Below are 22,010 nucleotides of genomic sequence, written 5' to 3'. Positions count from 1 at the left end.
ACGTTTTTATTTCCGACACGATTGCAATCGAAATGTTTCAAGCGTAACGCCGACCGTTATATATTATAATCTTAACTGTATCTACCGATTTTAAAGGATGACACGATATTTTTCTAATATCGTTCGACGTAAGTTTTCAATTATATTGTTCACATCACTGATCCATCTTTCGAATATTCGAAAACCGCGATTGTTGCCAATATGGCAACAACAACCGGCACTCGATACCATCGTTCGTATCGAAATAAATATTAGTTGAATCGTTTTTAACGTTAATATTTTAAGTTTAACATGTGTACCCAACTGTTTAGTGCCAGATGTTTGTTTTTACGGCTGCTTCTTGAAATTATCAAAACGCCTACACGTTGTATCTATGTGATTGCTAAAGAGTCTACGAGTTGTAAATTATTAACCATAATATATAATACGATTAGTACGCAAGGAACCAAAAATAATTTTCGCATTCGATTCCAGAAACATCAACGTATTGCAAAGGACGTGTATTTTAAGTATTGATGTACTATCGGCAGCATATTGTTTCATATATACGCACGTAAAATCAGGCACGGCTCCAAGGCAATCGCTTCCCGATGAATTTTTTAAAATTATTACCAACAATTCTTATTACCGAAGCTTATTCTAAAGCGTAGTTGGACTTATTTGCGTATTTGGATAAGCTAGATGCGCACTTCATAATCGGTTTTTATAATTTATTGCCACATTATTAAAACGAAAATTAATAGTCGTTCCTATAGATATTAATGTGTTAGGTGTTTTTGCAATAAGAAAATTATTTTATAAAGTAGTCACACATTATCGGTTTTTGATCAGTGTACAGAACTGCAACGAACACTATACACTGATGTTTAAAACCGTCGTGTGTATGCTTTAAAACCGATGGAAAACACCGTACATTGAACAGTGGCGTATTTGAGGGGGGGGCGATGGGGGCAATCGCCCCTCCCGAGAATTTTTATATAAGTAATGGGTATTTTATTAAGAAACAAGAATTATGATTTATTTTATTGTATTACTACATTTGAAAACGTTTCAAATTTTACACTAATTTAAATAACGCAAAACGCTAAATTTTTCTTAACGTTTTAATTGTCAATAATGTTAAACGGAAAATTTTTCAAACGTTTAAATTTGTGTAACGTTTAAACGCTTAAATTGACTAACGTTTAAATTATTTATAGCGTTAAACGCTCAATTGCTTATAACATTTATATGTCTCATAGCGATAAATAATATATATTATTTTGATTGAAGACCAGTCCATACTTAGTGAAAAATTAGATATAACACAAGCAAAACTTTCAAAAAACAGATAGGTGTTAAAAAAGAACTACACAAAAGACCATTCTAAGTGGATCCGGCATTAAATTAAAAAAAAAAAAAACCACAAATATTAAGGATTCACCTGATATAAATATTACCAACAATTTTACTTGTAAATTTTGAGCCTGAATTAAAGAAAAAATTTGAGTCCCCCCCTCCTAGAAGTAAGTCCAAATACGCCCCTGACATGGAAATGGAATAAAAACTGAGTAGTTTGATTTTCGTTCCGTGTTCGATTTTAAGGATCGAGCAACTAAAAGTTGTGTATCATATTCGGTGTTCGAACTAAAATCATACAGTTTAACTTATAACATATACGTACTTATGTATTTTTATTTATCATACATGTTTATTATTTTTTTTCTTCTTTATAGATTATTTTACAAATTGATTTTTCAAAAAAAAATTTTTCAAAGGAGTGCTAAAATCAGTTTGGGGGTCCTTAGCACCCCTAAGCACCACCCTCGATACACCACTGGCAACGACGATGTCAAGAAATGTGCACGCAATGTTACGCACGCGACATGACACCAATGAAATGGAATGAAGAGGTCCGGTGGTCAATGCGGCAAAAAGCGACAGCATTCGCGGACCCGGACTGTGGCACCTACGAACGGGGTGACGACACACGCGACGTCGAACGGTCGCGGCACACCACGCCAGGTCACGATAAAAATGTGACGTGTAATTACATCCGCAAAAAGCCTTTGGCATCACGCACAACGGAAAAATGTTCACCCAATCGAAAAAACACCTCGGGGAAAACTCGACGCAAGTAATTCAACTGTCCCAACCTTTTCATCGGCCACTAAACCGCTTGCGTGGTGGTCGGGTGATCGGGCCACCGGGGAGGGAACGTTCTTGAATATTGGATTATCGATAGTTGACCCGAGGGGAGTCGACCAATCGCGCTTAAAATGACTTTTTCATATAGCACTTACGGTTAGTTGTATATGAAAGGGGTCAAGTCCAAAACGTGAAACTTTCAGAAAATTACGAATAACTATTTTTATCATTAAATTTTGTGTAAAAAAAATTATAAGAATATTTTAAATTTTCGTGTACTATACTTATATGTTTTTCTTATTTGAATTTTTGAAAATTAATTTTTAAAATTTTTTTTTTAACTTACAGTGCGAGTTTAAATTGAACAAGTTTGACCTTTTTTTTAAACAAATGAGTCAGGTACTTAAGTATTTTCATAAATATAATTACTAAATCACAAATGAGGCTATGTGTAATACAGTGATATAAACCAAAACTACTCAACCCATATATTTTAGTATAACTCTTAAAATAGGTACACAAATCTTTGAAGGGAAATTTTCTAATAGTTATTTCATTTCATTACATATCATATTGTTGAAAACAAAACAAAAAATTTACTTAAACATTTTAAATGTTGCAATTTTTTAAGCTTAATTATTTTACACTGAACCCATTATCAACTTATGTCATAATATCTTGATTAGCTTGTGAACAATATATTTGTATAATTAAAATCAACCAAAAACTTACCATTCAGATTCAAAATATAACAATTTCTCAGACTCAAATTATTTTACTTCGAAATCAATTTATTTTATTTACAGCTGTTATTATCAAAACAGTTAGATCGGCATAATATGTATTTATTTATAAACGTTGACTCTTAAAACCACACACTTTTGATAAAATACAGAACAAAACCGCACAGTTTTTAAAATTGTTGTATCCAAAAACCGCACACTTTTGATTTCGACCCTAAAAAGGTTATACTTACCTAGGTTAGGTATACTTAATAATTTATAATTTATTCAAACAAAACAAAAAATGCATATACGAGTATTCTAAAATGTAAAAAAATAAAAATATATTCAAACAAAAAAAATGCATATACGAGTATTCTAATACGTAAAAAGTATAAAAATATATTCAAACGAAAAAAATGCATATACGGATATACTAAAAAGTAAAAAAATTTGAAAATGTAAAGTGTTTAAAATTTTTAAAGTTTGATTTGAATAACTGACATTTTTAAAAACTTCATACGATCTCCGTCGATTAAAAATTCTTCCCACCTTTTATACAAGTGCTCCTAAAATAAATACAATTTAATTAAGAATCGAAATATTAAAACGTGTTTTACATTTTACAATACCAAAGGAATACTTATTAGTTATAATTACATACATAGTAAATGAATACACTAACCGATTTTTTTGCGAGTATTAATACATAATATAATATAAATCAATTTTTTTCTTCACATTTTTACTAATTTTTTTATCGTTCCACGTATCGTGTTGATCCTGAAAACAAGATTTTCTGTTTATGTCTCATACATAATAAGTTATTTTTTTCCAATTTATTTTTATTTTGCCGTGACTAAGAACTTAGGGAACTTAATTAGGGAAACTATATGTTGATAATTACGTAATATGTACACATACCTATAGTAAAATTAATACTTTTTTTTACCCATCTGCATAGATATCTTACAAATTATTTGTGTACCACCTTATGTGAAACTCACGAACCGCTACTATTTGTGGGTATACGCACTAAAAAAATATGGATATTAATCCTAAAATAAATTTTCTCGCTTTGCTCGACAATTTTTTTCACTCGATCGTTTGAAAAGATTAAATTTATCCTTTGTACCTTCATGTTTTTAACTTATAATAAGACTACAAAATATAACACCACAAGATATATTTGATCATTATACATTGAATCTGTATGATGCAGATTTAAGAACCATGGGCTGAATGCCCACACTCTATACTATTTTATTCAATGTTATTCACTACAATCAACAAAATACATTAAACACAGCGTACACTATAATCTTCAACAGATAAATATTTCTTTCAATTTCATAGTTCATAACAATTTTTTCCAATTAACTATTAAATTATTATATATATTTTTTTTTGTTTTCGAGTTATTTTAGAAGCGTATACCCGTAAAATAATATTTTACATTAGGTATGCACCAAAAATTGAAAATTTGTTGATAGATATACCTACGCCATATACCCGCGTACCTATACGTACCAATACACTCTTGGCAATATATATTGTCTATGTTTCGATTATTTCCATGGCCGTATTCAAAATTTCTCCGCCCAGGAACAACAAACATTTTGCCGCCCCTCTTCCCTGAAGTTTAAAACCGAAAATAAGTGTCTATTCATTAAAAAGTCGCTCGAAATTAATTTTCCCCATTTCAGTACAATATTACACAATATTTGTAATTAATATCAAATTCAAAGTAATAACTGAGTTATAATTACATAAATTAAGTTATAGAAAATTGTTTTTTTAAGACTAATGGCGGTATCCTTGAATAATTTAGTACCTACCTTTCGGTCTGAATGTCACATTCCCACACTAATAAAAATTAAATCAATATCTACCTACATTTCAATAAAAAAAACTGTCAAATAAAATACTCTTAAATATACCTAAATAAATGTTGTACAATACTAAATAATATAAATGATTTTATAATATAACATTTACTTTTTTTATAATTTTATTTATTCATAAATAATTTCCATTGTGAATTGTGAACAATCGATTTGGTTTTATTTAGAATATAATTAATTAGTTAAAATTTAGAATTTGATTTTCAACGATATAGTTAGTCAATTCGTTTAGATTTGAATGATTTTATTGAATTGTCATTATTTCTTATATGAACACACCCTCCACTTCTTCGTGAGGAAAAAGTGACAAACCAAAAATCAAATCTATACCATTTTCCTATTTCTGTATCTGAATTTTTACACTCTGTAGTACACAACTTTGGATATTCCTCCACCAAGCTTGTGATAAATTAAATCTACATCCCACAAGAAGTATTGTAGGTCGGGATTGTTTAGTTGCGAAATGTATAGTTTGTTCGAAATCGGCAATGACTGTTAGGTTAGGATTAAAATCAAGATTGACATTTATTATTTATTATTTTGCGTTATCTATGGTTGGACACTGATAACACGGGCGGCGTTGATGTGGTTGACGTGCGCATTAGCCATACGTTGTGCGATAACTTACAAAGGCGAGGACAACATAACAAAATTTCGTCCGCGTTCATTCAATCATCGACAATTGCGTAGCGCGAAAAACTCAATAACGACATTGTTGACGACGTACATGACCGTACCTTTGCCGACGATCAATCGACCGTGATTCGCTCGTCAACGTTTTACCGTCACTTCGGTGCAGCTTTGGTGCAGTTGCATATCCCGTAATCCGACCTTTTTCTCACCGCCAAATCGCAGTAATTCGCAATAGCTTTTCCGCGACCATTCCAACAATATGGCCACAACCACGGCGGCGGCCGCGGCCAAAATGACTGGCACCACGGCCATAGCTGTAAGCCTGGCGCTTTCCGGCTGTGTGGTGGCCAATGCTTTCCGACAAAAAAAACAGTTTTACCCTTCGGTCGTCTACATATGTAAATCCAATCCTAGCATGGCGGTAAGTCGACCTGATATGTCCTGGTGCAATAAAAAAATGTACTATTTTTTACATATAAAATAGAATAATACCTATTTGCAAATCAACGCCTAATCAATGATTCTAATTAGAAAGTCTAACAAGTAACACTAGTTTTTTTTTCCATGTCTTTTTGTTGCTTGAAATTGTAGTATTTACAATTTTGTTTTCATAAACCATTAAATACTATTGATTTTTGCTACTCAATATAACAGTATTACACTAAACAATGATTGATTTTGAAGTATTCTTTAACAGCATAGACATCAGTGTATCCCTCAAAGAATGTTAATAAGTATTATACAAGAAACTATAGCATTATTGTTTTGTTTGCTTATGAATTTATAAAATATATAAAATTGAATAAAATGCATTGTAATATACAATTAGAATGCTAATTATATTTTGTATAAATTCCTTAACATATTTTAATAATAAAAAAGATTGGTTACACATTCAATCATAAATTAATAAAAAAAAACACTTCATATTATCTTTTCTAAAAACTATGAAATAGTTTTATGTATACAGAAAACCCTCAATATATTTATTTAAAATGTAATATTCTTTATTAAATAGAATAATTTTTAGTTAATATTTTTATAGAAAAAGGATCTATGAAAATTTTATTTATTTAGTGCTCTCATTGTTATTTAATAATCTTTACCATTAAAATTCTTAATTATTAGCAATAATATTATTTATTGTAGTGAATCTACAAAAAAACTTACATCTTAAAAAGTGTAAATAAAAATATTTTATTTGTCATCAAATAAATGTTTATCAATTGACCTTCAGCCTCTAGAAGATTAGAACATACGCCCTAAAAATAAATTTAAATTATACATTTATATTAAAAATGTATAATTTTAAATTATAATTATGCGCAAAACATGCAAAAAAAATTTTTAATAGTTATAAATATGTAAAGTAAAATTGGTATTATTTTAATAACAATGATTTAAATCATGCAAATATTATAACAGATTTTAAATATTTTAATCTATAAATGTATGCTATAGGTAATGTATATGCAGGCTTTAGTAGCTGTCTATTTTTTGGGGAAATTGATAGGAAAATTATTTTTTGGCCAACTGCGCGCTGCAGAATCGGAGGTATTCATTTTATTTTTGTTTTTAAATTGCATATAATATTATATTTATTATTTTGTTTATTGTCTAAATATTTGTTATTTTATCATTTAAGCGACTGATAGAAAAGGCATGGTACGCTGTAACAGAAACATGTTTAGCATTTACAATTTTTAAAGATGATCTAAGTCCTAAATTTGTAGCTCTATTTACCTTATTACTGTTTTTAAAATGTTTCCATTGGTTGGCAGAAGATCGAGTCGATTATGTATGTATCTATTATTATAACTGTATTTAATTTTTTCGATTATTGTGATATATATATTTTTTTCATTTATATATATATATATATAGATGGAACGAACTCCAGTCATATCATATGTATTCCATATACGTATTTGGTGTAAGTTTTCAAAAATGTTCTTAATATTAAACATTAACTGACTATGATATTTTCATAGTTGAGTATACAAATTTTGCAATTCTAATCATCTAAATTGTTTTTTTAATAGCATTATTAATATTTTTAACCGTTGCTGATATATATTTCGTACATGATGCATATACTACTACAGTGGCTAAAGGTCCATCAGTGCAATTAGTTTTCGGATTTGAATATGCATTACTTATCACACTAGTAGCTACTGCAGCCTTTAAATATATCCTACATTCAGTAGATGTTTATAGTGATACATTTTGGGAAAGCAAAGCTGTTCTTCTACTGTACCTTGAATTTTTTATTGGTAATGTAAATTTAGATTATTATTCAAGCACAAATAATTATTTAGTATTTAAATTAGAATAGATTGAATAATAAAAAAAATTATAACGTTTCAATTCTTAATACTCATAATTTTAAAAATCTTAAACAATATTACCAATTTAACTAATTAATATGTATCATGAATAGGACTGTGCAAAGCTGTGATGTATGTATTTTTCCTTGTAATTATGGTTCGAACATTCACTGTACCTTTATTTGCGTTCCGTCCAATGTATCACACATTAAGGTAAATCAAATATAAATTATTAAGATAAAATCAAAATAATCACAATATTAAATATACAAACACATAATATATACTAACAAGAAGGATTGGGAGTTTATAGCATTTAAAATGGCATAAATGCATATATAACATTACCTTAAAAATCATAAAATATGCATTAAAATCAACATGCAAAAAAAAAAATTAAAAAGTAATTAATTAATTATTAATAATTACTTACAAATTATTATAGATAGTTAATTGAATTTTAAAATAATTTAGTCACTCTGATCAAAATCCTGAAGAGCTGAAAAAAAAATTACCCAATTAATTTTTGTCAAAAATGTAAGATTAAAAGCTACAGATTTAAAATGTTAACTTCGAATATTACATTGAATTATTAAATGCTTTGTCAGATTTTTGAATTTGTATTTTTGGCATTTATTTACCAAAAAACTTATGTACAATGTTTGACGTCCATTGATACAATCGGTACATGTAAATTTGCCGAGTAATTAACCAATATTTGTGTTTTCTTCACCATCCAAGATTTTTCAAATAAGTATGTTTTAATTTAGACAGACCAATTTTTTTTTTTATTTAATTTAAGATCTATGAAAAATATTATAAAAATTTTAATATGTTTTTAAAATCGGGTTTGTCTAAACATTTTTTTTGCTTTTTAAATACTAATTGCATCTTCTAGATCAATTAATCCAATAACACGACGAACATGTTTCTCGCAATAATTTGCAATTGGATTTATTCACGTTCCTTATTGCATAATAATTGGTGCTGGTAGCAAGTTTATTCGCACATAATCATTATCGACTATTAGTGGTTTTAAATACTTCTGTAACTTCTATACTTCTGTGTATCCACTGTTTTGAAATTAGATATAACCTGATCTGCTTTTCTGTTTTAACCATGGACTATACACATCACGTGTCAAATAGCTGATTGATGATGGAATAATTTGTTATTTTTTGTTCTTCAGTATGAAGTAAATTTTCAAGGCTACCAACAATCACTTTTGCAATATACTGTTTTTAGACATTGGTTGTTCCAATTAATGCTGATATTTATTCATTTAAAATATAATTTAGACCAAATTATTTTTATAATCTCATATTTATTATCCACATTAAACTTTCTTAACATGCTTTGATCTGAAGATGGATTTCAGGACATTGTCAAAAAATTGGATTAGATAATTTACTTAAAGAAATGTTGGCTGCTTTAAATGCTTTACAAAAATTGATATTAAAGGCGTTCTTATTTGATAACTCATAAGGAATTGTTGCTTTTTATCAATTTTATTTTTATGGCGTTTTGTTGGTTGAATATGTTTATCTATTTTTAAATTATGAGTTTTTTTACCGTTAAGTTGACATTCACATAATTGACAAAGGAATACATTTGCGTCCACTTTAAACACTTTTTCGCCGGATTCGGATGCATAGATTTTAAGTTTACACGTAAGATATGATTTTGGCATTTACAACACGCTCAACAGAAGGGCGAAAATACAATATAACGCACGAATACGAGTACACTAGACAATTGTATACTATTGATACAACGCTTTCAAGATCGCTTTTTGGGCAATGATAATCGTAGTCAAAATCGACAAAAAAAAAAAAAAACAATACCAAAATCATTAAATATCAAAAGTTTAAAATTATAAACAAATAATAAGAAATTAAGAATATCGTGGTATTGCTTATGTTGCATCAGAGCTTCCACGTCCAAACGGTCCATTTTATAGACATAAAGATATAAACTGAGCTTATAGGAAGAGAAAATCAATATCAATATCTAGTGAGAGAGGTAGACTAAAAATTACACCAGTCATGGATTAAATCACGTACAAAAATTATTTATTCTATAGTTAAGTGTTATGATAACATAATTTTTAACCCATCTCATATTTCACTCGTCTTTTCATTACGATACGTTATATAGGAAAAATATTAAAACGAATAAATCTAATTCAAAATTTAATTTTAAAATCAATAGTTCACTTAAAATTTAATCAATTATTTATTTGCACATCGGATCATTTTTAAATCAGTCTCCATCTTCTACAAATTGTAAATTTAATTTTAAAAACATAGACCACAGTAAGATTTTACCACTTTAATAAAACTAATGGCGAACCAAAACTTAGATAAAGATCATTTTATACAAAATCAATATATTTTAGAAATCAATAATACGTTGACTTCAACCCTACTAATATTCCATTTGTTTTTTTGGAAAATATAGTATATACTTTATTGGACTCGTGAATAAACATGTCATAATTTTAATAATATATTTTAAATTTTTACTAGTTTTAAATAGTTATTACTATGTTTTGCTGTACGTATTATTTTATTTGTATATTTTATTTTTGTTTTAAATATTTTTGTATAATAATAAGTCATTAGCAAAAAACAACACGTACATTTGGATAAGAGAAATCGATATATCCATAATTTGTCCAATCAATTCTCAAGTTAATAAAATTATTCAAATGTTGTTATTGTTATTTGAATAATAATTTTATTTATTCAAGGTATTGAACATTTCGAGTTATAAAAATTCAAATTACCGAGAGTGACTATTTATTTTTCAAAATATTTTATTTATTTATTTGACAATTCGATCGACAATAAGCTAAAAATAAATTTACTAAAATATAATTTTATAAAATAAGACCAATTTTGATTCAAAATATCTCAAAAAGTCTAATATACCAATATCTGAAAAAAAATTGTAAATGTGCGAAAATATATAAAATATTTTTTTTTGAGTTCTCTCTATCACGAAACACATTTACAGCTTACTCTGATATTTCTTAAGTATTTCATAATTAACTAGCAAATGCTATAATATCCCAACTCTACTAATAAGTGTTAGTTAAATGAGGGCTCAAAAATATTTTTTTTCTTCAGAAATTGTTATTAAAATGATTTCAACACGTTTTGTTTTAGAAATTTCAAAAAAGTGTTCCAAGACCTTGTACTTTCTCGAAGAGCTATACACAATATGAACACTTTATATCCAGATGCTACAATACAAGACTTACAAGTCATTGAAAACGTATGTATTATATGCCGTGAGGATATGACAGCTGCAGGTAATTAAAAGATATTCTTTGATTTGAAGTAGAAAAAAATTATTTTAGTTGGGACATAAATATTCTTTTTATTATTTAAGTGTTCTAGAATAAACTTATTTTATTATTGTGTTTTCTTATCTATGTTATAACAAATTTTAGCTGCTAAAAAGTTGCCTTGTAATCACATATTTCACACATCGTGCTTACGAAGTTGGTTTCAACGTCATCAGACATGTCCTACATGTAGATTAGATATATTACGCCCTGCACCTATAACGCCTGTTGAAACTGAAAGGAGGCCAATGCATAGAGCAGCCCAACCATCTACAACTGTTCCAGCTAATACGCATTCCACTGCTGATTTAGGCAATAGGCAAGGATCAAGTATTGGTAATCGTCCATCTGGATCTCAAACAGGAAGTAGAGTTAACAATCAAATACCACAGAACTTTACATTTAAACCATTTAATTTTCAACAACAAGCACCCAATAATGAAAATAATATCAACAATAATGATCCTAATTTAAATAATGGACTACCATTACATAATATAAATGAATCATTGATCCAATTGATGAATGCTACAAGATTAGAAAATGGAAATGGATTTGGACTGCCACCATTTATGAGTGAGTAAAATTAAAAATAAGGAGTTAAATTAATATATTTATACATGTATGTTTACAATATTAGATAATACTGAACAGTCCAACTCAAACTTACCATTTAACACTGTGCCACCAGTTCCACTAAATTTCCCATTTGTTGGCGGTAAGCTTAATTATAAAACTCATTAAATCAACTTTTACTATTTTATTTTTATGATTTATTATTTTGTTGTAAATATCTATTATAATAAAATTTGCCAAGTATATTTTAAGCATTAAGGACGTTTCATCTAATATAGTGTATTATCAATGTTAAAAGGTGTTGCGATTCAGTCACCACATATGCCTCCCAACTTAGATGCACTATCTGATGATGAGTTACGTCATTTGGAACAAAATACTAGACAAGCATGTGTTGATCGTATAAAATTTCTAAACGATATTAAATGTATGTTAGATACAGCTGCTATGTTGATGAATCATTATAATTCTGCACATATCATATCTGGGTATGTTAAAAATAATATTCATTTATTAAATTCATAAAGATATTTTGTGATAATATTATCATTAGCAATAATCTAATACAAATTAAGTTTTCAAGTTGTCATTGAAATAATAAAATAGTTCGACATTTTTATGTTTTAATGTTATTTTTTTAAATTTTATAGAGTTGATGACAGTGATACATTCATTGATATAGTGAAAACTTCAAAGGTTACAGAAAATAATGAGCAGTTAGAAACTGAACCATCCAATAATATATCTTCTGATATTGACTTTAATACTTCTAACAGTAGTAATGAAGGAACAAGGTATTATTTTTTAATTATTTTAACATTTAATTAAAATATTTGCTAACAAAAATGCTAATAGTATAAAAAAAAGTAAGATTATGAAGTAGATGTACCAAAAAAAAATCTAATGTTTAAGAATAAAATTAATTTAATTGTAAAAGTATGAATAATTAAAAATATTTAGCAGCAGTAGTGGCAGTGACGATCAACTATTGCCAGAAGAAACGGAACAGCAGCGAGTTATCAGATTAAAGAGATTGGAAAAATTTAGCAACTCTGGGAATAATTCTACATAATTTTTGGTAGTAAATAATTATTATAATAAAATAAATACAAGTTATTGGATTAATTTTAAATTTATGTTATGATTATAAACCAATCAATAATTTGGATAGATAATTCTTATAATTCTTTTGTTCTTAACTATTCTTATTATTATTATTATTATTATTATTATTATTATTTTTTTTTTTTACTCAATATTGTATATATATTTGAGATGAATTAATGTAATTAAGATTTGTCCATTTTATATTTTACAATTATTTATACTTTTTAATTTTAATTTTATAATAGTTCACTTAACTATTTACAACAAAGATTTAATTTTCAAAATAATATAATGCTTCGTAAATCCTAACTATAAAATAAAACATTTCATAGTAAATTGTATATATTAATTCATAGCATAAAAATTGTATTATGGACAAACATATTTGTTATATGGAATATTAAAAGGTAATGAGTGCATAAAAATATAATTTCTCACTAATTGTTAAAAAATTATCTATTTATTGCGTTAACACATCTTAATAGCATTTATAAATAAGTTATTGCATTTTTAACATAATTATTAGGCTTTTTCATTCAATTTTGTACATTTTGATGTTTCCTATAATAATTATAGGAAATTATTATTGTAATTATAGCAGGTTGTCGCACATTGTGTTGCCGATCCTTTTATTTTAAGGGGTTATCTTTTCTTTTCTATACTTGGTGCGACCCTCTTTGATTAGTGAATACTTGAGTACAGTGGATCTATAATTTCATTTTTGGGATGAGCCAACAGTTTAAAATGCAAAAATAATTTTCGGGAGTTATTTCCTTTTCTATCCATGGCCCCCCCTTAAATCCGCTATTGTTTGGGAATATAGTAAGTTGCCAACGTGCATGATTTACGGCGTTCTTTTTTTTTTCATTTTACTTGTATACTTAACGAGCCGCTGCCGCTAAACTTGTGTACGCAATTTTAAAATGCTTTATGCTCAACGACTTGCAAGTGCACAGAATTAATCATAAACTCGATGGCTCGTTTGCGTACAAGAAAATATTATTTAAATACTACCTATTTGTATTTTTTTTTTCTGCAATACTTTCTGAAATGTAATCATGGCGGTCGCGTAAACGTGCTTTCATATAATGTAACGTATATTGATAAAATTATAAGAGTGCTAATATTCATGCATATTTGTTAGGCTATAATCCTTTCGATAACTTTAAACAATTTTAAATTTTCATTGATATACCATTCTTATCAACCTCCGTAAATTTCAAATTAGTTGGTTCATGATTTTAGGCTACAGATTGTTTTTTGTAAAATTAAACCGGTTAAATACGAGTTGATCGTCTCATGTAAATATACAATTACCAATATTTTTTTAGTTATTTCTTATTGATGTTAAAATATTAATTGTTTTTGTACAATTTATTGTTCATATATCATGTAATTATATAATATTATGTACTTACTATTTTACATTAAAATTTATAAACACTTGAGAATTTTACTCATACAGATTAATAGCTATAAATCTATGTGCGCGCACGAGTAGTACCCTATAGGACATAAAAAAATAATAAGCATTGTTTGGAACAACAGTTTTCTAAATAATTGCGAAAAACTTACTAACATTAGTAATTAAAACAGTAAAACTTTAGGTATACTGGTTTTCGACAAAATCAAATTTTCTATTTTTAGCAGAACTCAAAAAATAATAATCTCAGAGACTTGAAATTTTCACTGCATGCTTGCATTATCGCTTGTTATAAATGGTATAATTTTCAAAAGATTGTTTAAATTATTTATAAAAAAAGTGAGTACTATTATTATTGTTACAATCAGCCCTATAAATAATGTAATCGAAGTGATGTAAATTAGGCATGAACACGTGACGACAGAGGATAATTTACTTCTTAACGTACATTTTGATAAAACCTACACAATAGTTTTGGATTTTTACAATTTAAATTATTAATATGAGCATCATTAATTGAAGTTTATCGATTATAATTAATCTTATTTATTGAGTAGTGGTGCCCAACACAAGGTCCATTACAAATTCTAAAATAAAGCAAAATATTGAGAAATAAAATAATTATAAAGTGCGATTTTTTTTATTAATTTATTAATCTTATTTTCGGGCATTTTCAACAGTCAATTATGAAAACAATTGCAATATCTACCTACATGTACATTGCATACCAAATTTGTGCAACAAAATTATATTATTGAATTAATAATGATATTATTCGTACCTACTTTTATATTTGGTGGCCCGCTTGAAGATAATTGTTTACCAAAAACCGCAAAAGAAAAGTTGGGCGTCACTGTTCTAAAACAAATAGTTTTATTAATTAAACCCTTTTGGCGATGAATAGATTTTTTGTGCAAGACCTTTGTTGTATTTGATAATCCAGTTTTTCCTTCGTGATTTCTTTTTCTTGACAGTTCAGATCTTAGTTGTCGCATAAGAGCTCGTTGAGATGTTGTTCTATCTTCTGAGATTAAAACTTGACGCTAACGTTCTGTTGAACGCAATTTATTTTTAGATTTTAGAATTTTGAAAACATTTGATGGAGATTATAATTATTTTTATAACAGTTATCCAATCGTTTACTATGAGTAATTTTTATATTTTATAAGGATACATTTATTTAGTAGATAAATACAAACGATTTTATGATCGGAATCAGGTAAGTTACATAAAATAATACTCTTTTCTCGTGAAAGTCCAATTTTTATTTCGTTAAAAATTTCAAAATCGTTTGACTGATATTGCATCTTGGGAGAACTTTCTAAGCTGTTTAACTTTTGACGAAGTAGAATTACCTATAATTCTAGAGTTATTGTATCGGATTTCAATTGAGATATCTCATTGTGCAGTCCGCATAGAACTAACATTGTTTTCCAAATTGCCGAGATTAAAATTAACGCTATTAAAATGAGTATTTTGTGAAGAAACTGATGATTGCATTGAAATTAATGAATTCCATAAATCTAAAATAGCTGGTTCTTTATTTAAATTTTAAAAAAGAGCTATATATTTTTTTTGGTATTTTGGCCACTCGTAGTGGAAAATGTTTAAGAAAAAGATGATGAAAATAAATGTATTGTAAAGCGATTAAACTGTATAACAATTATTTGGTACTAAGATAAAATAACTACTTACGTATATTGTTTAAATCATGGAGTCAAAACAGGATATAACTCGGTTTTGGAACCCGGGGTATCTGGCAAAAATTTGGTCCCGGATACGAATCGAAAACCGAAACCCGGTTTTCACCCGAAACTGAAACCTGGAGAAAAATTAATATTGATATGTAATTTAAATGTTTAAACCATGAGTTCATCCGATACAAATAAATATGAAAACAAAGTCTTTATTTTTACTTTATATTCGGAAAAATTACATTTAAGAAGTATTTAAATAGTACCTTTAAATGTTAACTAATCAGAAAATAAAAGTATGCGTGTAGTTTTATTAAAAAAATAAAATGAAATGATGTAACTTTGCATATTATAACAATACACTATCACTGTAGCATTAAAATTACACTTCGCACATTATGAATTATAATGAATTATAACGCGGAAACAACAGAAAAAAATACATGTATCATGTGTGGTATCGCTGATAATAATAATATTATCCGGTATGATCAAGTTCCATGCAAAAACAAGGTAGTTCATATTTAATTACACCGTGCGAAATAATAATCGGATCTACTTGGTTGTAACACAGAAAAGGCGGCCTGTTTTTTTCTTCATCAGAATATATTAAAACCTCAATTTTGAAAAAAAAAAAACGGAATTACTTGATTATTCCATCAAGCCATTCAATTGTACCTACCTCAAAACAAAATTGCGAACAATTTCATTGCCACTGCAAAGTTTCCACCCGTAGCACAAGTATCAAATGCATTAGATCCATCTTCGCGTGATCTCCGGTCGTCTGATAACCGGAATTTATAACCAGAAATCGCGAGAGAAAATAGAAAACCGTGTTTTCATATTTTTACGAACAATTATTTACTACAACAACAAGGAATTGGCGCTATACCTAAATGAATATAGGTACGAATTTATACATATTATTTTGAGTATATAATACAACTATTATAAGTAAGATATTATTTTTCAAATGTATATTTTATATAGTATGTAATATAATAATAATAATATTAATAATAATAATAATAATAATAATAATATAATATGTATTATCAACTACATCGAATGTTACGTTGATAAAATGCTTTAATACTACTATAATAATATTTTATACTGTGTAAAACTGTTAGCGGCTGTACAACAAGCCGCTAGAATAGATTTAAAAAAGAACATACAATAATTGAGTATATGTACCATCGTTAATGACAGAAAATAAAACCAGAACACTTAATTTATAATAATATTATCAATTTCATCCATTAGTACAATAATAAAACGCCTTAACAAGACAATAATATAACATTTCGCGCGTTAACATAAATGTGTATACACCTGTCGGCGAATGAGTTCAAAAACAATTGGATACAATAATAGTTATATTATCGTCACGACGAAAAAAAATCAACACACGCGATTCTTCACAACTCACAGTTAGTCCAGTAACAATATCCTAAGTATAATATAATATAATGTTTAGAGGGCACAAATAAACATCCACATATGAAACACGAGGTCGTTGAAAGAAAAAAAAAGTTTTTCCGATTGCTACACTTAGTCGGTAATTTCTGATCGATAAAATAATCAGGATGATAAGTACTATAATACAATAAAAAAAAAAATTAAAAAAAAACTACATACGAATTTAATAAATTAGTCTTAAATAAGGGAGATATAAAACGATCTAAACCAAGTTTTTATAAAGCATAATTTTTTTCGTTGTCTGTAACATTCTCAACATATTTGCAAAACATGATAACATACTATAACAATTTTTATCATTCACATGGGTACACGTTTTAATTATACACGAATGGGAAGGGAAGGAAGAATTATCGGAGGAAATATAATATCATTAACACACACAATATCAATGATTCATTGCGAATCGTAAATTTAGTAAAAATCGATTGCGATCGCGCGGAGATGATCGCGGTGACATGTTTGTTGCCCGTGCGGTTGACAACAAGTACATTGAGCTGATCATTATTATTATTAATGTTATTAATTACTATAACGTTGGGTTGTGGTTTAGATATTCGTCCGAACCAAGTTATTTGTAGGTGGAAAAAGCTCGTGAATAATCGGCCGACATGGCCTTATTGTATCAATTTTCTCGTTGTCGCGCGATAAAATATATGATGGTGAAATCATTGGTCTTATTGGAAATACATTTTACTACGATACCACCGTTATAATGGCCAATCCGAATATATCTCCACCGAATAAGACCGAAAAGTAGGATATGATCGCGCGAAACGTTTATCCGATCGATTAATATTGAAAATAGCGAAATGACCGAGTCATAAATAACAAAACCCAATTGATCAATGACCGTGGTCATTTAATGATTGTCATACATAAGCAGACAATTGTATATGCAATGATATGTATTCAAAACATATACTGATGTAAACGAATCAATCATATTAACTTTACAATCATGGAAATGTTAGTTATAACCGTGAAAATATTCGTAATAATAGTGATTTTATTTAAGAGAAATTCTCAAAACACTGGACTTATTTCGACCTGGTATATCTATAAGTAACTCCACACGTATCGACTTCAACTACACGAGTGTTTAGCTGTTATCGCATACATGAGTTGTACAAGTTATTCAAACGATATCTGCGATATTTGGTGCAAAATACCAACGATCCCGTCCAAAAGTACATTAATTCCAAAAATAACTTATTTCGGGAGCTACGGTTTCTAGAAAACTTCATACATTTTATAAACACTATAAACTATTACGTTTACGAAACAAAATTTTCAGTGATACGAGTTACGTTTATTATATTTATTTCATTAATATTACGCAGGGATAACACATAAATCCGTCAAAAACCGGTGTGATGTACCAATTATATGATTACGCAGATTATACTACACATAAGCGACTACGAAAATTATAATTATTGTTAATTATAACGGCACAATTCACCCTCGCACTAGATCGTTAAATATAATGACAGTATTTTTCAGTAGTTTAAAATGACATTGAATAGGATAAAGCGAACAGTATTTCATACACAAACGGTGTTATGAGATGAAACACTTGATGACATTGTTATTACGTTTGGCTCATTACAATATTTATATTTATTTCAATAACAATTAAGATGTGAAATAAATACGTAGGTCGGGTTTACAAGTATCTAGGTGTACTTAAGTTATCTTAAGTCACAATAAAACTACAAATAAAACTAATAGATGATTATGCAAACTAAACTGTTATATATACAAAATTATAAGTGAACACGATGCAATAGGCGTATTTTATACATTAGGTGTGTGTGTATCAGAAAGAAAAGGGTGTTCAAATAATAAGATTAGTAGTTGGATTGAATAATTTAAATTGTTCTAAAGTTGTTGAACACTGTAAGCAAATGAAAATGAAAATATTATTTCAGTACTAGTTTAGTACTAGTTTATAGTCATAAACAGATAATTGGTTTATAATAATAATAACAATAATAATAATAATAATAATAATAATTTTAATAATAATAATTTTAATAATAATAATAAAAGTAATAATAATAGTAGTAGTAGCAAATAAATTTAAATATAATATATAGCACGTATTACTTTAATTTTAATAGGAATGACATTTGAAAAGGATATTTTTAATAATATTTAAGGAATGATGATAAATGACAATAACATCAAGGTAGCAACTAAAAACGTAGGTAGGTCTAAAAACGAGGTATGACGTTACAATTGTAAAAATATTGTTATGGCATGCAATTGTCTATGGCTGCAAAATATATGATATATAAAATAATAAAATAAATAAATAATAACGAACATAAAATGAAAATAATATATTATCAAAGTCAAAATGTCTTGTATATGTAAATTTTAGTCTCTTATTTGTTTTTTTTAAATTGTTCAAATAACATAATATTTTAATTAGAAAAAATTATTACAATTTCGATTTTTAGGGATATAGTAAAATAATAGTAATAGTAATAATAATAATAATTGCTATACATTCTAGAAAAAGATACAAGAAGTTATATTTTCATCAAAAAAACAATATAAATAATAATTAATAAATAAATTATTGTACATGTTCAAGAAAAAATTTATTTTTGTGCTTGCATGAGCACCGAAATCAAAGTTATGATATTTAATTGTTACAACATTAAAGTAATTTAATATATATGCAAATAATAAAGTTGTCCTTTTACTGACATATATTATTACAAAATAGTAATAAGAAGGATTGATATATAATAATTGTTTGTAAATTATGTACAGATTAGCATGTACGAAAACAACAACGAAAGTAATTAAAAATAATAATAAATTACCATGAACAGAAATCAATTAGCCCTATTCTGCAGGGTTTTCTAGACCTGCGTGTAACAACACCGAAAGCGAGTCTTTAACCGAGTGGTACATTATGTTCTTGATCTGAAGTTTATCTTCGTGATTGCTATGGCTACTGGACAGATCACGGAACTCGTTCATCAACCGGAAACACTGAGACACGTTCTCAGGCGACACAAAGTCCTCCGCCACCTTGATACAGTTGTGTAAATTTCTCACCTGTGGACAACGAAAAACATTCACCTTTTGTGTTAATCGTTATCATTTATACGTATACGGGTAATACATTTAATACTCGTTTGTATGTACCAGAACCTAAAATGTTTTCGTGCTGCACACTACATATTAAATAATTGTTAGTAACCTATATCGTACCCTGCAGTCAGTTTGTACCTTCTGCAAATGTATTCAAATGTATCATAGGAATTACGTGGTTTTTCAGTTTTTAGTATAAATCGATTTTTTGTTTCTATGACTTTAATTAATAATATTTTATAACTTTACAGTTTACTTAACACTTTACTTTTTGTACTACACAAAGTGCGTTGTAGTAGTACATACGATTTAGGGGCCTTAATATGTGTACGATACGTATTCGAGAAGATGAGCCGTATATTAGTTCGCGACACTGGACGCGTTATTTTTCAGTTATCAATGTTAAAATAATAATTTTTAAAATATTATTGCTTATTAAAAATACATATATAATAAGCATGATTAAGCCATCATTTAGCGTACCTGGTGCGGCGCTCCGGCCGGAATGAATATAGCATCGCCCAGACACTGTAGGATCGCATAACCTTCGACACCGTATTCGTTGTACAGTCTCGCCCTGAGATCTGCATCCAAGTATGAAGACTGATCGTGTATGGGGTCGTGATTGGGTTCCAGTGGTTCACCACGCTCGGCGCTCACCTTATTTAGCAAATCTCGTATGGAATCTGCGTCCTTAGCGTGATAAATATGCCACACCGCACCGGGGAACTCTTTCGGTTCGCGGGCTCGTCTTCTGCTAGCCATATCACAACCGGCCTCATCGACCGCGCGATACGCTTCTGAAAATCAAACCAAATTAAGTATTAAGACCGTGTCATTATTAAACGGTTATTATCAACCAGAAAGTTTTTTTTCTGCGCTATTATATTCTAATAGTACTTTTTTGATGATATTTATTTTTAACCAAAGTTCTTTAGATTTATAAACAATTGTGAATAACACATTTCATACAATTTTAGAGTGGTTTTTTTTTAACGGTATATTAAACTATTATAATTGATATAATGGAACGTCGTTGAATTAAGATAGGATAGAAAATATCAAAATAAAAAAATATCAAAGTGATTTGTAAACAAATAATCAGCCTTCTTTACTATTTCAAGTGCATATTTTTTATAGAATTGTCATACATATATTTTTGTTTACTAGTAATATAAGTGTTTACTAACCCTTTGTTTGCCAATCGTTATCCGGATCGTCTTCGGAATTGATTTCATCGTCACCCTTTTGCGTGGGAGCCACGAATACCATTACATTAACAGCATCCGATACATCTAAGTGTAGATTGGTTGTGCTCAACGATTGTTTACCTAGGCTATGTCTTCCAGCATTCCCGTAAGCAGAGTACATTTTTGGTCCGAGATCTGGTCGTACAAAGCACATTGGTAATCTGGACGCCAAATTTAATTTTCCGTCGCGTTGTGTATACTCTTTCAACGGTAATGCTGTCATTAAATCGTTGAATCTAATGAAATAAACGCGATTAGTAATAAAATAATAATGATAACAATTGTATTTATAAACTGTA

General features: G+C 28.2%; 2 protein-coding genes and 1 long non-coding RNA gene across 5 annotated transcripts in view; 1 reads left to right on the top strand and 2 right to left on the bottom strand.

Moving 5' to 3' along the window:
• The first annotated feature begins 5,645 nt into the window (after nt 1-5,645).
• On the top strand, nt 5,646-12,773 carry LOC112688671 (E3 ubiquitin-protein ligase synoviolin B-like). Of its 2 annotated transcripts, none has more exons than XM_025561985.1 (12): nt 5,646-5,807; nt 6,848-6,940; nt 7,032-7,184; nt 7,271-7,319; nt 7,429-7,659; nt 7,827-7,926; nt 10,884-11,029; nt 11,171-11,641; nt 11,706-11,783; nt 11,940-12,129; nt 12,292-12,435; nt 12,605-12,773. In XM_025561985.1, the coding sequence occupies exons 1-12, from the start codon at nt 5,646-5,648 to the stop codon at nt 12,711-12,713; spliced, it is 1,926 nt and encodes a 641-aa protein (XP_025417770.1). In that variant the 3' UTR covers nt 12,714-12,773. The 2 variants fall into 2 exon arrangements, with proteins under 2 accessions (XP_025417770.1, XP_025417769.1); XM_025561984.1 differs by having other exon boundaries at nt 12,602-12,773.
• On the bottom strand, nt 8,186-16,777 carry LOC112688672. Of its 2 annotated transcripts, XR_003149075.1 has the most exons (5): nt 16,548-16,777; nt 15,867-15,993; nt 15,092-15,222; nt 14,957-15,029; nt 8,186-8,212 (listed from the first exon to the last, which is right to left on the bottom strand). It is a non-coding gene; the product is annotated as an uncharacterized LOC112688672 (long non-coding RNA). The 2 variants fall into 2 exon arrangements; XR_003149074.1 differs by lacking the exon at nt 8,186-8,212 and having other exon boundaries at nt 14,119-15,029.
• A 3,171-nt stretch (nt 16,778-19,948) lies between these two features.
• The window catches only part of LOC112688630 (lysine-specific demethylase 3A-like), a 70,015-nt gene continuing 67,953 nt past the window's right edge, over nt 19,949-22,010 (bottom strand). The window contains exons 13-15 of the mRNA XM_025561915.1: nt 21,652-21,947; nt 20,945-21,261; nt 19,949-20,425 (exon numbers count right to left, since the gene is read on the bottom strand). Coding sequence (XP_025417700.1) covers nt 20,210-20,425; nt 20,945-21,261; nt 21,652-21,947 — 829 coding nt within the window. The 3' untranslated portion in view covers nt 19,949-20,209. The remainder of the gene's footprint in view (nt 20,426-20,944; nt 21,262-21,651; nt 21,948-22,010) is intronic.

The sequence above is a fragment of the Sipha flava genome, unplaced genomic scaffold (genome assembly GCF_003268045.1).
Source record: "Sipha flava isolate LNK unplaced genomic scaffold, YSA_version1 3_pilon_pilon, whole genome shotgun sequence".
In the NCBI taxonomy this organism is placed as follows: Eukaryota; Metazoa; Arthropoda; class Insecta; order Hemiptera; family Aphididae; genus Sipha; species Sipha flava.
The sequence above is the reverse complement of the archived record's forward strand: the minus strand, read 5'-3'. Positions and strand labels throughout refer to the sequence as shown.

Bases quoted from the DNA above. Each gene is read 5' to 3' on its own strand.
- LOC112688671 (XM_025561984.1), top strand. From the start codon at position 5,646: ATGGCCACAACCACGGCGGCGGCCGCGGCCAAAATGACTGGCACCACG. The intron at 11,784-11,939 runs GTAAGCTTAATT...CAATGTTAAAAG, and splicing joins AAATTTCCCATTTGTTGGCG to GTGTTGCGATTCAGTCACCA. The intron at 12,130-12,291 runs GTATGTTAAAAA...TAAATTTTATAG, and splicing joins TCTGCACATATCATATCTGG to AGTTGATGACAGTGATACAT.